Source organism: Mastigoproctus giganteus, chromosome 6 (assembly GCF_048544385.1).
Source record: "Mastigoproctus giganteus isolate SK-2022 chromosome 6, ASM4854438v1, whole genome shotgun sequence".
Taxonomy (NCBI): domain Eukaryota; kingdom Metazoa; phylum Arthropoda; class Arachnida; order Uropygi; family Thelyphonidae; genus Mastigoproctus; species Mastigoproctus giganteus.
In genome coordinates, this window is record NC_143580.1 from 58263203 (window position 1) to 58279070 (window position 15868).

The following is a 15868-nucleotide window of genomic DNA, read 5'->3' on the forward strand; positions in this document are numbered from 1 at the left end:
GGCTTACTCATTGTTGGGTGGGCAGGAACCCTGTTGTTGGAATAGTGACAACCCAGTTATGAAGTATGACTCCACAATATGAGAGATGCTTGATGGTGTGCATGGTTTAATTTAAAACTGTTTCTTGACTAAGAGTATGAAACAGGTTGTTTATGCATGAGCAATACGAGATATAATCAAACAATGGATGTACAGTGAAACTTCCCTTTAACGGACAGCCATGGGGAACGAAAATGTGTCCGTTAGAGAGAAGTGTCCGCTAACAAGAAGTCTGAGGGAGAAAAAAAAAAAAAGAAAGAAAAATCGTTAAACGTTTAATGTAAAATTAAATTAAAATATATACAGATTTTGAACAATATTTTTGTAAATAATATACAATTACATACACAAGCGATAAAGAAAAATCATTAAACGTTTAATGTAAAATTAAATTAAATTTTATACAGATTTTGCACAATATTTTTGTAAATAATATACATACAATTGTGCTATGCATATTATGACTTTATCTTATGAAAAATACATACCGTAATCACTTATTTTATTAAAAAACATTTTTAAACGATTGATTTGTATGAGCGCTTCTTCTATTTTCATCGGTGGTTCGTCGTTAATACGTTCTTCAACATAATGACTTCCTTCCATTTCTTCATCCTCATGAGGAACTTCTTGAAAAATATCAATGATAATGTCGTTGATATCTATAGCACCATCTTCTGTAGTGAGGTTCAAGTCTATATCTTTGTAGCCAGGGTCACTTGTAGCTGAAGTATCGTACATTATCAATAGATGAAGTTCTTGTTCTTCTTGGTGCTCCACATTGCTGTTCACAACTTCAATTTTTGCATTTGAGAAGCCAGACTTTACAAAACAGTTCACGACAGTTTGTTTTCTAATTGTGTTTACTGAAGAGGAAATCCATTGAATCGCATCTAGGATGCTGAGTTTCTTTGCAAGGTCACTCACACATGTTACATCGTTCATGTTTGCAATGAGATGTCTTAAAACACGTTTTCTGTAGTGAAGTTTAAAATTTTTTATTATCCCTTGATTCAAGGGCTGACACTCTGCAGATGTGTTTGGTGGCAGAAAAACGATTTGAATGTTGGACAATTCAATGTACGGGTGAGATGCAGCATTATCCACGAAAAGAATAATTTTTCTGTTTTGACGAATCATGTTTTGGTTAAAGTGACTTATCCATTTGCTCATATCTCGTGTCATCCATGCTTTTTTATTAGACTTCCAATCAACATTCAAGATTCAACTTTATGCCCTTGAAACAACGAGGATTTTGTGGTTTTCCTATAACAAGAGTTTGTTCAAAGTCTCCCAGCATATTTGTACACAATAGTACAGTCAAGCATTCCTTAGAAATTTTTCCGCCCTGGCACTTTGTTTTTTTAGACTCTTTGTTTTTTCAGGAAGAATTTTAAAAAACAACCCTGTTTCGTCACAGTTGTAAATATCCTTAGCTTCGAAATCACGACATAAATCTTCCAATTTGACGGTCCACTCTGTTACAACCCCAGTATCAACAGATCCACCTTCACCACTTACGGTTTTCCAAGAAATTTTATGCCGAGTTTTGAACTTGTCTAGCCATCCCACAGAAGCTTTGAACTCATTTACTCCCATAGATTTCGCAACCTCCAAAGCCTTTTCCCTAATAATAGGCCCATTAATGGGAATTTTTTTAGCACATTCGCGACAAAACCACTCATACGTAACATTGTCAATTTGAAGTCCAACAGTTTTCGGGAATGATTTTTGAACCTGATCATTTCCGTGTTGCCAAAATTGTTTCAGCAGTTCATTTTTTTTCTTTAGGATGTCGCTTACCTGCGTCTTCCCGATTTTGAATTTTGCAGTGAGAGTGCGAACGCCATTTTTTTGCCGATCATACGCATTAATGAGTTCGACTTTATATCTTTTAAAGTTAAATATTTACGAGAAGACATTGTGCACTTCACACGACACTGAACAAAACTGAAAACTGAAACTGAAAAGACGAAAGGCTGACCATATTCCCCCCCCCCCTGCACACCGATTTCATCAGAAGTTTTACACGTGCCTTAAAATTCTTGAAAAAGGGTTTAGAACCACAACGTAAACCTTGATAAAATTCAGAGAATCGGAAATAGAAAATAAACACATGATTGAGGCAATAGGTGGAAGAAAAGTTCCTAGAAAAAGGGCGTAAGCTCGCCCGCTGTCCGTTTTGGGAGATCAAATTAAGTGCTAATCTAAACGAAACAGTGCAGATTGCCTGTCCGCGTCCGTTACAGAGAATGTCTGCTAGACAGAAGCTGCAAACACGTTAAAACCAATAGAGGTGAGTTGGGGAATTTGAAAATGTCCGTTATAGAGAGGTGTCCGTTAGGAGAAGTTTCACTGTATACTACCTGGGTAGCAGAAATGATGGAAGTGCAGCACCCATGCATAAACAATCTTTTTCATACTCTTAGACATTTAGTCAAGAAATAGTTTTTAGATTAAACCATCCACACCACAAGCATCTCTCATATTGTAGAGTTATACTTCATAACTGGGTTGTCACTATGGCAACATCAGGGTACCTGCCCACCCACCGAGGAGAAGACAACAAGCTTCAAAACAGTGCCATCTGGAGAGCTTGATAATCACAGAGTTTCTGAGAATAGGTAACAACAGTTTCTCTACTGGGAAAGCGTTGACTATTCGATGAGTTTTTGAGTGGTGTGAGTATGAGGAATAACTGTCCCTTTCCTCTTTAGATCGGTATTATCCCAAATGCAATTAGATCAAGTTTACTACCAGTTAGTAACAGATTCCACTAGCAGAAACGCAACTGGAAATTGTTTTTATCGTTTTATGGTAGTAACCCCCAGAAATGTGCTTTAGTAAAACGTGAGGTGTTAATAGTGTATCTCTGCCTTTACGGTGTTGTTATTCAGTTGCTACATGCGCACAGCTTTGTTTGTGTATAAAACGTGCCTCCTCATTTTGTAATTGTGCTTTATTCCCTAAAAATGAGTAAAATACTTAAAAGGTGTGAAAAGGAAGTGTCCTGGTGAAGACACTGCAGATTCAGACAGAAAAAGAAAAGCAATATCGATAAACAGAGGCGGACTAGGTCAAAAATTCTTACCCGGGAAAATTTATAGTGGCCTCATACTATGGTTTTTGGCCAAAATCACACTGGCCTCCGGCCTACCGGGGTTTCCCCGGTAAGGCTTATGGCCAGTCCGCCTCTGTCGATAGAAAAAAATATATGAAATTGTGTAACGCTTTGAGCGAAATGAAAGACCATGTGATATTGCATGTACTACAGACCTAAATGAGGCAATGCCGAGAATTACAAAGAATGCAGAGAAAATAAAAACAACTTTCATCGCAGGAACAACTCAAAGTGTAATTAAAATCCATTAGATTAAGACGCAAAGATTTGGAAGAGATGGAACGGCTGTCATCTGTTTGGATAGAAAATCAAATAAAAAACAAGTTTGCTTATAATAGAAGCAAAAGCATTAGCAATATTTTATTACATAATAGTCGTAATAAAATACTTATGTATTTTATTACAATTATTTATTGTTTGGTAATGTTCTGGTTACAAATGTGTGTTCAATCTTGGGGGGCTGGCACCTAACCCTATTTTTCCCATAGGGCCTGCTGTTTATATTGCACGATTTTGCATTGCACGAGGGTTTCTAGGAACACAACTATCGTGCTATATGAGGACTGACTGTATTCAGATATGGGGGGGGGGGCAATTTTAGCAAGAGGTCGAATCAGAGAATGGCAAATATGCATAATCTGAATATAGTAGATGAAAATATGAGATACATAGCCAGGAAATTAGTCAGGGGACTACTCCTGACCACGTATCAGGCACTGCATTTCTATATTTGTCTGTAGTATTAGAAAAAGGGGCAAATATGCAGCCTTTTAAAATAATACCAGTATACAAGGTGGTTGGTCCCTATGCAGTGTAAAAAATGTAAATTAAAATGAATGCAAATATTTACAAATTTACAAAAGTGTAATGTGGAATATAATACAAATTGTATGTGAAGTGCATGAAAAAGTATAGACAAGCAAATGGTATAGGGAATGGTAAATTCTAGGGGAGGGGAAGGGGAGAAAAAAAAATATATATATATATAGAAAAAAATGTACATGCTGAACAATATCATACAAAAGAAACATGAAAAGTCAATTTGAAAGCAGATAACAGTGGACCAGCAAATCACCTTGCATAGTGTTTGTCACCTAATGTTTCTTAAAGATTATGAGGCAAAAATAAGCTCAGAGGCAATGCAGAGCAGTCATGTCCTCACAGCTGTAATAGCTCAAGCTGTCATATCTCACACATGCTCCAGTGGTCTCCAAAAATTGTTCAGGAATAAAGGATGCACTGCTCCTTATAACTAATTGGTAACGACATGGTGAAAAATACTGGTGAACAATATTCACTTACAATAAACAAGGCAAGGGTTATTGAAGAAAATCTTCAACAATCCGAGTATGTTGGAAATCAGATTTCTGATCTTTTGAATTGTTACTTTTCTATACACAAACTGATTAGAGATTAACTGCATATCCCTATTCAGTTCACATTCAATCTCAATCCTTATTTCTTTTAAATGTGACTTCATAAATTTGTACACATATACTTCAGTTACTGATTTACATACCTTGTAACCAATTATGAGGTGCTGCAACTGCATTTGAAGCACTGATACGATGAGAATACTTAATCAACTCTTCAGAGGAAACACTCTGCTCATTTGCATTGCTAATGGATTGCAATTTCTGTTTGGCTTGATAAATAGCTGTTGCCTGGAATGAAACAATATATAACAGAAATTCAAAGATGTCAAAAATTTAGTACAGTAAGTTTTAAACTTCTCTGTTAGCAGAAGTTTAGCTGTTATGTTATCTGCAATTTTCCAAAAGTTTTTAAATTTAATTTAATTTCAGAAGGACGTACACTGAATTATACCAAAAATGTAAAATATCTTTAAGTTCCATTATTAATTCAATGTAAAGTTTAATCAAAATTAAACAGCCTCTTAATACAGAGAAGTGCCATTCTACCACAACTGCATTCAAAATTCCTTTCAAAATTAAGTTACAACTTATGTTTTTGGGTTCTTTAAGGGCAATGTCCACCTTTTTGTATAGATGTTCTTACAAGGCAACTAAGGCTGAGGCATCAATGTATCACAGCTGTAAGCTGTCTGTGTTCTAGGCTAATCTGCATATACATGGGGAGCTACTCAAGTTTCAAGTTGAAACCCTACATCGTCCAAAGCCAGTTACAGCATGAAGTAGGTAAAAATTATTACATAAAATTCCTATGGTGTTCAACAAGAAAAACTTCATACCTTTAACAAAATTCTGGTCAGACAGCATATACATTGTGCTACAATGGAGAAGTAGTAGTCACTATATGGCGCCCTAGGGGAGGGGGACTAACACTTTTCAGAGTAAGCTGAGTGAACATGTGTGGGCTTAGGAGAGTCAATTTCCTACTAAGGACTGGCTCTGGGGAGAAAGTTTCTTTGCACAGTTTTGAAAATTTTTAATAATAAAAACTTCACACACAAATTATTTTAAATATAAATATTAATTTGTCCTAATTTCACCCTAATGTTAGACAATGCCAGTGTACTTTTACACTGGCATTGTCTAACATTAGGGTGAAATTATAGCCAAGAATCAAATCAGAATAAAAATAAAATATAAAAAGACTTCATAATTTTTTTTTTTTTGGTACTGAAACATTCTCTACATGTAGTTAGGTATACACTGGTATTCAAAGAAAGTGCATCACCCCTTAAAATTGCAATTGTCATCCGAATAAAGGAAGTATATGGCAATATTTCTTACAGGTTGCATCAGCTGTTACTTGCAGCTGTATAAGCACACTGCAAGAGTTGCAGTCATTCCTTGCTTGTGTCAGAATGGCGAGTTAGGTGCAGTTGACGCCACGAAGAAAGAGTTCTATCGTTGCTTTACGTGAGGAAGGATGTTCTTCCCGTCATATTGCTTATAGAATGTCTTGTAATCAGTCAACAATGAGTAGATTTCTTTTCAAAACACAGATCTAAGATCTTTGTTGGGCCAGAGAGCCTAACCATGATAAACTTTTATCTATGTACTCATGAAAGGGTTAATGATAGCATTAACCTTATGTAAATGGAAAACCCTTCTATATCATCACTTAGTTGATGAGTGCCTGATGTACAAGGATTCTTTCTCTGTACAGGATGTGATAGTCAGTCTCCTAATACTACTTTGTAACTACAAGATTATGGAATATGCATCAAAATTGCAGTAGCAGGATTCTGACACATGGTTCTCCAAACATATCTCACAACTGGCATAAGAAACCTAGACTAGTGGTCTTGAACACCAGTCTAGGAAAATTCCATACAAAGAAATGGGGGTATCTACTTGGTATCTGAATGCATCAAATGTTATATATACCACTGTTTGTCTTCTACCAGTTAATCATTCATTTATTCTCAGTGATGTACTCCCAATGCCATGCTTCTCCAACTTATGCACAAGATGTTTATATAGGAATACATCAAAACCTTTCTAAAGTCTAAGTAAATTTTATTAAAGTTCTTTGCATCTACCTCATAATAAAACTTGACAGATTTGTCCAGATCATTACTATGATAGTTATGTAAGATTGCATAATAACAATAATTATCACAGCTGGGTCGTCATATACCAAATTACAGAGAGCAATACAAACCACCAGGCAAGCAGGACAAAGTAGATGAGGCTGAAGAGAAAGAAAAAACAAAAGTAAACAACTGCTGAAAGATTATGCAAGGTTCCAATGGTGTGGCAAAGCAATGTTGCTACTTTGACAATATTATATCACACTTGTTGGTAAAGATTTCAGAGCAACAAATAAAAATCATCAACATCATCCATTTTCATTCCACTGCAGGATGAAGGCCTCTCCAGCAACTTTCTAGTTCCTTCTGTTTTGTGCAATGGCCATCCATTTACTACCCACAAACTCATCAATTTCATCTGTCCAACTCTGTCGTTGTCTTCCAGGTTTTCTTCTAGCTCCTCTTGGATACCATTCTGTTATTTTCTTAGTCCATCTGTCATCATGTCTTCGAGCTGTGTGTCCTGCCCAAGACTATTTTAGTTCTTTAGTTTATCACTAAAGAACTAAAATATAACTAAAGAATGTCCTTTATTTGAGTTTGCTGCCTAATCCCTGTGTTTCTCTTCTTATCTAACAGTCTGATTCCCAATATATTTCGTTCCATTCTTTGCTGTGTAGTTCTCAGCTTCTCTTCTATTCTTTTGGTGAGTGCCCAAGTTTCACTTCAATAAGTCATGGTGGGGAGTATACATTGGTTCATTATTTTACGTTTCAGACAAATTGGGATATTGCTCCTCAGTATGTGACTATATTTCCTGAATGCTCTCCATCCAAAATTTATTTTTCTCTTGACTTCCAGCCATTTATCATTATTACAGCTAATGACTTGTCCCAGATTTTCAATTACTGCTCCTTCAATCATTATATCTCCTTTCTGTGGCATACTTGTTCATCCTTACTTTTGTTTTAGCCATATTCATTTTTAGTCCAAAATCCTTACTAACTCTGCATAACTGATTAAGATTTTCCTCTAATTCTTTGGGATCATGGCTTATGACCACAATGCCATCTGCAAATCGTAAATGGTTTAGGTACTCTCCATTCACATTAACTCCTTTCTGCGACCAGTCTAATCTTCTGAAAGCTTCCGCAAAGGCAGCAGTAAACAAGTTCGGAGATATTGTGTGTCCTTGTTGAACTCCTTTCTCAATTTTAAATTTGCTACTGTCTTTGTCTAGTCTAATAAAGGAGGCAGCATTCTCATATATTTTCTTCAAAATCATAATATATGGGGTATCTATGCCTTGTCTTTCCAGTGCCCGAAACATTGCCTTATGCTGTATGGAGTCAAATGCCTTTTCATAATCCACAAATGCCAGGCATAATGGTGTTTTATATTCATTTGCTTTCTCCATTAGCTGTGATATTACGTGAAGGTGATCCATAGTTGAGAATCCTGTCCTAAAGCCAGCTTTCTGTTGATTCTCATTAAGTATTCTTTCTAATCTGTTAGTAATGACCCTTGTGAACAACTTGTAGATGTGGGATAACAAGCTGATTGGTCTATAATTTCCAATTTCTGATTTATCTCGTTTCTTATGCAACAAAACTATGATTGCATTATTCCACTCATTAGGCGTTACACCTTTTCTAATGCATTTTGTGAAGAGTCTTGCCATTTTGTGTCATGCCTCTTCCTGCCAATTTTAACAACTCTACAGTAACTTCACCTTCCCCCGGGGCTTTTTGATTCTACATTTTCTTCAACGCATGTTCTACCTCATCAGGAAGGATATCAGGTATGTCGTATGTGTTACTAATTTGCAATCCATCTTCCCCACTGCTGGCATCATTCCCTCGCTCCTTGTATAATTCTCTATAGTAGTTTTCTGGTATTTGAATTATTTAATTCTGCTATTTATGAGTACACCATCGCTATTCTTCAGTTTCAGTATCATTTGTCTTTCTGTATTACTGCTCATGGCTGTTGATTTAAGTCCTTTGTTTTCCTTTAATGCTTGTTCTACTTTTCTTGTGTTAAATCTTATGTCCTCTCTGAGTCTCTTTCTGATGGCTTTGCATAACTTAGTATACTCAATTTTCTCTTTATCAGTGTTTATCTTGCTCTTCATTTCTTGTCTTTGGTTCATCATGACAAGCGTTTCTTGACTAATTTTTTCTTCTTTGGATTTAATGTATCAATAATGAAGGCCAAACACTATTCCACAATAGCAGCCCAGGATCCTGGGCCATAATGGTTAAAGAGTGCTTTGCTAGTTTACAAAGAATAGCCATAAAGCACCAGTATTTTTTTATGTATTTACTATGTACAGTGGCCATAAGGCTCAAATATGTATAAGTATTTACATATTCCCAATTATCCAGACTAATGGCAAGAATTGAAATAAAAATATAATCCAAGATAAAGAAAATAATCCATTTTTCAAACTCACATTTGTAAGTTTTTTCTAGTTTTGATAATGCATACTTAAAGTGACCTCCATTATTTATGAGTATCTAAAATAAAGTATACAAGAATAACTGCCAAGTGTTAAATTTCCAGTACTTCAACATATAAAATTAGACAAATTACACTGGCATAGTAATATAACAGTATCGTAGGTTCTTTGACTTTTATTGCACATTTTCCATTAATAATGATTTTATTCATAATTCACAATATCATACTGAATTTTTGCCAAATGCCACACTGAATTTTTCTTAACATAAATTGCAGATTTAAATTTTTTTTTTTTTTTTTTTATTATTGTAATTCCAAAATGTAGAACAACTTATTCATCCCCGAGCAACTGACGAGAGGATTGCTTGTTTGGTAATCTTATATGTAATTGACAAAACAAATCAAACTTTCCTTTAAAAAGTACTGAAAGCTTCAGCAGATTTTTTTTTTTTACTTCATTTTTGGATGGTAAACAGTTTTAGACCAATATGAATATGTTAAGACCATGTTAACATGCCTAATGACATAATAATAAAACACACACACATAATGAAACTTTATAGCCAACATCAGAGAAAAATAGCCAATATTTTAAACAAGTGCCTTGCATTCCATTCCATTCCTCTATGCAGAATTTAAACTTTAGTGGAAAAGGGTTAATAACACCAATGCTATATATTCAATGAAACCATAAATTATAAAAAGGCATAAATCCATTTATTAACTTACTAATAAGTATTCTGCTTCTTTCAAATGTTTTTGTAACTGATGTATATCTTGATCTTGCTTCTCCACCTCTGACTGCAAAGCATCCATCTTCTGTTGTATTTCAGCTTGTTCAGTAGCTATGAAAGAAATTTACTCTGATTTCTGTCATGATGTAATTATCAAATTTGTACTGCATTTAAATGCAGTACAAATTTCATACAATTAAAATTAAAATTGAAAATCTTGGTACAAGAAAATCGCAGTACAATTAAAAATCTGCATTTTTAATCCTATTGTGCTTCAGAAACTTTAAAGAGTTCACACAAGGTAAAGAAATTATCCTACAAATAAGAATGTATTCTTGCACATCTTCAAGTACTGTACAGTGTGATATTTATCAAAATACTTTAGTATTAGAAATGGCAAAATTATGCAAGGAAGCAAGCTTATGTAGCAGTAACCAAAAAAAAAATAATAATAAAAAATAATAATAATAAATAAACAAGCAAACAATGTTAACTATCCTCACTTCATTTACCCACTTCTTTCAAGACATTATCCAAACCGCCTTAAACTTTGATAAGCTTTCACTCTCCATGAGAGCAGGCAAAAATTTAGTCCCCCAGTCAATCACTCTTTGAATAAAGGAAAATTTTCAGCCATCTAATTTTACAGTTATCTCCTATCAATTTAAAGTGTGGTTTAAATCAAGAAGACTGTAGAATAAAACAAAAAGTTCAATTTAAAGTCTAAGTGTAAAAATGCCCTCACCACAATTTACTCAAATCTTTCAAGGCTGCAAACACCTCAATCAGGTCACCAGGCAGATGAATAATTTCCAAATGTTATATGTTATCACTTACAAAAGAAGTCTCTCTCTCTCTCTCTCTCTCTCAATAAGAATACCTCTTTGCACCCTTAATCAATATTCCCACTCTTCTCTGTACGCTCTCCAAAAGTTTCACCTCTTTCCTAAAATGTGATCTTGAGGTTTGTATGCAATATTCAAGATGTGGCCTAACCATTGTTTACATAAAGAGGTGATTATTCAGTTATATAACTGAATAATCACCTCTTTCTCTACTGACAAAGTTCCTATGTATCGTTGAGAGAACCCCATGAACTGTCCTATGACCTGTCCACACAGTTCAGAAAATTTCAGATCACATTGTATAGTTATTCCCAAGTCCTTTTTATTATCAACTATCTTGAGTTTGGTGATACCAAAGTGGTATGTTACTCTAGGATTACTAGTGCTCAGATGTGAGACCTTGCATTTTTCAATATTTAAACAGCAGATGCTATTTCTTAGCCCTTGCTTAGGCAACATACATGCTTACTCTCATTAACTGCTCTGCTCACCTTTGTATCATCAATAATCTTAACCATTAAATTTAGTTAACTTACATCAATATCATTAATGAAAATTAGAAACAGAAAGAGACCAACACCAAATCCTGTGGGACCCCCACTCATAACATTAGTCTATGAAGGGCAGTGGCCATTGTATAACTACCCTGTCTCCTACTGTTGAACCATTCGTTTACCCATAATAATAACTTGTCCCTTGACAACTTGCTGCAATTTATAATATAATCTTTCATGTGGGACTACATCAAAAGTTTTACTGATGTCTAAGTAAATGATGCCAAAGATATTAGTGCATCCAATTCATTAGTTACAACCTCACAGTACCTAACCAGGCACGACCTTCCTTTAATAAAGCCATGCAATGATTCTCTTATAATTCCATTCCTGTCCAGATGATCTTGTATTACATCCTTAACTAAAGAATCCATAATTTTCCCTGGCACAGTAATCAACTGAAAGACCTGTAGTTGCTCATTTCAACTGATTGAGCCACCTTTGTGAAAAAGAAATGTTTGGAGATGTGCATTTTGTAAAAACATCACCTAAATCCAAGAATTTTCTCTCACATTATAACAGCTAAATATTTGCTTACCTCTTTTGTAGCTTCCATCAATATAACTGGATAAGCTCCATCAGTTCCTAGTGCCTTGTTCACTTTTAATTATAATAACTGCACCTCTAGTTTCTTCTCTGTTATAATATCATTCCCCACATTCATGTAAATGTGTATGCAAAATATTTATCCAGCTTATCAGCAACCATGCCAGGTCTGTTGATATAGTTGCCACAGATAAAGTGGACTAATAAGGTTGACTCCTCTCCTTTTAACTGCTAGCATAACACAAGATCCAAATCTTACATAAAGTTGATGTTATGTTTATATATTTATATTTTAATTTTTTAATTAAAATATAAATATATAATTTTTAGTTTTGGGAAGGAAGAATATATGTAGTGGTAGAAGAAAGAGCAGGCTTGTATTAAGGGGAAGTAATCAGCAGAGCCCTTCTAATTTCAGAAAGCAGAAGAAATTGTGTTTATTCCTGGTTGTTGGGGGAATGCTGCCAGTAGAGAGTAGGTAATAGGGACAAAGTTAAAGGGGAAGGAATTAAGTGCTTTGAGAGTAAACTGCACTGTATATGAAGTAAACAAGAGAATTATAACAGTTGAGCCAAGTGGTACTGTGTGAGGACCTTCAAGCAAGGGAAGTAGTAGGCAGTATAGGGGAAACAGTGGAAATGAGATAAAAAAAAAACACTGAGCAATTCTGGATCATAACATAAAGATGCAAAAAGGGTGCTGGAAAGAAAGGGTAATGTGCAAATCGAGAAAGCAGTGCTAGCAAAACAAAGGAAAGGAAAGGAAAAAAACAAATAACTAAATGCAACAAGGCATAATGTGTTAAGAGTAAGAGTTTTATATCTATATAATATCGGTGTGGATACACCATAGATAATATGTGGATACACCATAGATAAAGTTTAAAGTAAGCAACAATCCAGACCATAAGGAAAAATGAACAGAAAATTAGAACTGCTGTTGCTGCAGGATCTTTCATTTCCACAAATGAAATCTATGGATACACCATAGATAATTCTTAAGAAAAAACTACGATAGTAGTGTGGGAGGCATCGTTTCCTCTGTATCTCATATTGTGCTCATTCTTCACAATGAGGTGCCATGGTATTGCACTACTTTGAATAAGTAATGCCTCACTAATAGAGAAGACTATTGTTACTTATTCTCGGTGGGCACCACCACCCAGACGGCACCATTTCAAAGCTATTGGCCTATCATCGGTGGGTGGGTGGGCAGGTACCCGGTATTACGTCTCGGTGGTGGTGCCCACCGAGAATAAGTAACAATATTCTTCTCTATTAGTGAGGCGTTACTTATTCGAAGTAGTGCAATACCATGGCACCTCACTGTGAAGGATGAGCACATATTTAAGATACAGCAGAAACAATGCCTCCAACACTACTATCATAGTTTTTTCTTAAGCGTTATCTATGGTGTATCCACACCAATATTATATAGATATAAAACTCTTATTCTTAACATATTATGCCTTGTTGCATTTAGTTATTTTAAATATATACACAGTATGATGATTTGGAAAATAGTTGGGTTAAGAATCTGTATGATATTGTGATTAACTCATCTGAGGATTCAGAGTATTGTTATCTTTGAGAAAACCTGTGACGAAAATGGTTCATGGAGAAAGATTCTATATTTAACAGATATATGTGGATGTTTGTTTGTTTATTTGGTTTTTCAGGAGCATTAGCAACTAAGGCCATATTGCTCTGTTATGTGTGGGTGTGTATATACAGGGTGATTCACTACCAGTGCGACAAACTTGCAGGAGGTGGGGGCACAAAGACGAAGCGGAATCACATAGCATTGCAGGGTCCAAAATGTTTGTCATGCAGTAGAGGACGTTGAACGGGAGGTCGTGTGAACAGCAATCCCGCTGGAAGTCAGCACTTGCGAACCGGTTCCCGAGGCAGTAGGATGGACAAGTATTCAAATGTTGAACTGGCTGACATACACCTCGCGTATGGAGCTGTGGACTGTAACAAGCGCGCCGCTCTGCGCTTGTACCAGGAACGTTTCCCGCACAGGCGTGCTCCTCATCATACGATTTTCGCGCGTGTGCACAGAAGGTTACGTGAGACTGGTTGTTTCACGAGAGGTACCATGAATCGAGAGCGAATGACGAGGACGCCAGACAATGAGGAGAATGTCCTACGTCTTGCAGAAGGCAATCCGAGTACAAGTACTCGAGCGATAGGCCAACGATTGGGTATTTCCCAATCCACTGTATGGAGGATACTGTCAACAAACCAAATGAGTTCATACCATCTGCAACGTGTCCAATCATTGGAGCTTGCAGATTATCCACTCTGGAGGACTTTTGCTACTTGGTTTCTTCAACAGAAATGGTTCGCAAATGCTGACTTCCAGCGGGATCGCTGTTCACGCGACCTCCCGTTCAACGTCCTCTACCGCACGAGGAAGGCATTTCGGACCCTGCAATGCTATGTGATTCCAATTTGTCTTTGTGCCCCCTACACCGCCTGCAAGTTTGTCGCAATGGTAATGAATCACCCTGTATACATATATAAACAGGCAACCCCATATAACATGGTACCTCTACAACACGGTTTTGCTCTAACACAGAGAATTACGGCAAACCTCATATAACACAGTATTTTTGAACTTTTGTGCAAAGGGGAACCCTTCTATTATGGGGGATGTATTTTTTCGAACATTTCCATTCTTTTTTGTGAATCTCTGCTGTTGACTTGCTAGTTGTTATGCAAAAAAAAATTATTGGGAAATCCCGATATTTTATTTTGTTGGGAAATCCCTGTGTTAGGTTCTGTGCTATTGAACTTGTTCTTGTTTGAGACCATAAAATATTGCAACTTCCAAGCATGCAGTTCGTGGCTTTTATAAGGTTATTTTGGATTTTATTTGATCATTTATAAAATTTTCCAGGTATATATATATTACTACTTTGTTCTTAAGAAATGTATTGGAACAATTTCTTTGTTGTGAATTAAATTCCAGCCCTAAATTATGCCTAAGGAAAGTAAAAAAGCATTGCTCAAAAGAAACTATTTCTCTGGAACCAAAGAGACAAATTTTGGATAATTTTAAAAAAGGGGAAAGGTACCATACATTGCAAAAAGTTTAAAGTAAGCAACAATCCAGACCATAAGGAAAAATTAACAGAAAATTAGAACTGCTGTTGCTGCAGGATCTTTCATTTCCACAAATATGGCAGCTTGTCCACAATTGCCAATAACCGAAAAAATAAAAAAACACTCAATTTGGATTGACAATAAAAAAGAAAGAAAGTAAAAAAAATAAAAAATAAAATAAATAAATAAAAGTAAAAAAAAAAAATAAATAAATAAATAAATAAAAATAAAAAAAAAATAAATAAAATAATAAAAGTACTGTAAAATAAAAAAAAAATGATGATAAAAAAAATAAAAAAAGTCTGGGTAACTGCTGATTTATTTAAAGAATGGTTTATAAATTGTGTTGTGCCAGCCGTGGAAAACTATTTAAAGTGGAAAAATCTATATTTCAATGTTTTATTACTATTGGATAATGCGCCAGGCCATCCAAAAAGATTTAAGTCATCCAAATGTTGAAGTAATGTTCCTGCCACCTAATACAACTTCTTTAATTCAGCCATTAGATCAAAGCATTATATCTACCTTTAAAACTCATTACATCAGAAAATCGTTACAATGGATTTTGGAAAAAAAAAAAAAGATTCTGAATCTATTGAAGTGATGGAGGCATGGAAACAATTTTCGATTGTGGGTTCTATCAGAATCATAGCTTTACTGCTCAAAGAAGTAAAACCGCCAACATTAAATGCGTGTTGGAAAAATGTATGGCCAGAGTCCGCTCATTCAGGAAATATGGTTGAACCGGCAGAAAACAGAATTGGTACAATAGTAGAACTTACTAAGTCGGTAGGAGGGGAAGGCTTTGATGATATGACTACTGAAGACGTTCAAGAATTACTGGTAGAAAAAGAGGCTGGCAAAGCAGATTTGGTGGAAACGGGATCAGAGGTAAACCAAATAAATTCAGAGGATGACAGGCAAGTTGAAAATTCTAAAATTCTGAATTTTACACAAAAAAGCATACAGGAAGGCATAAACTTGGATGAGCAA

At 35.4% G+C, this 15868-nt stretch overlaps 1 protein-coding gene across 2 annotated transcripts in view; it reads right to left on the minus strand.

Annotated features, from left to right (window-relative positions):
* Positions 1 to 15868, minus strand: part of LOC150084317 (mediator of RNA polymerase II transcription subunit 4-like) — a 65110-nt gene that overhangs the window by 31989 nt on the left and 17253 nt on the right. For both annotated transcript variants that reach the window (XM_090375164.1, XM_090375163.1), the window contains exons 3-4: positions 9816 to 9931; positions 4680 to 4824 (exon numbers count right to left, since the gene is read on the minus strand). In XM_090375164.1, the coding sequence (XP_090231290.1) occupies positions 4680 to 4824; positions 9816 to 9931 (261 nt within the window). The remainder of the gene's footprint in view (positions 1 to 4679; positions 4825 to 9815; positions 9932 to 15868) is intronic.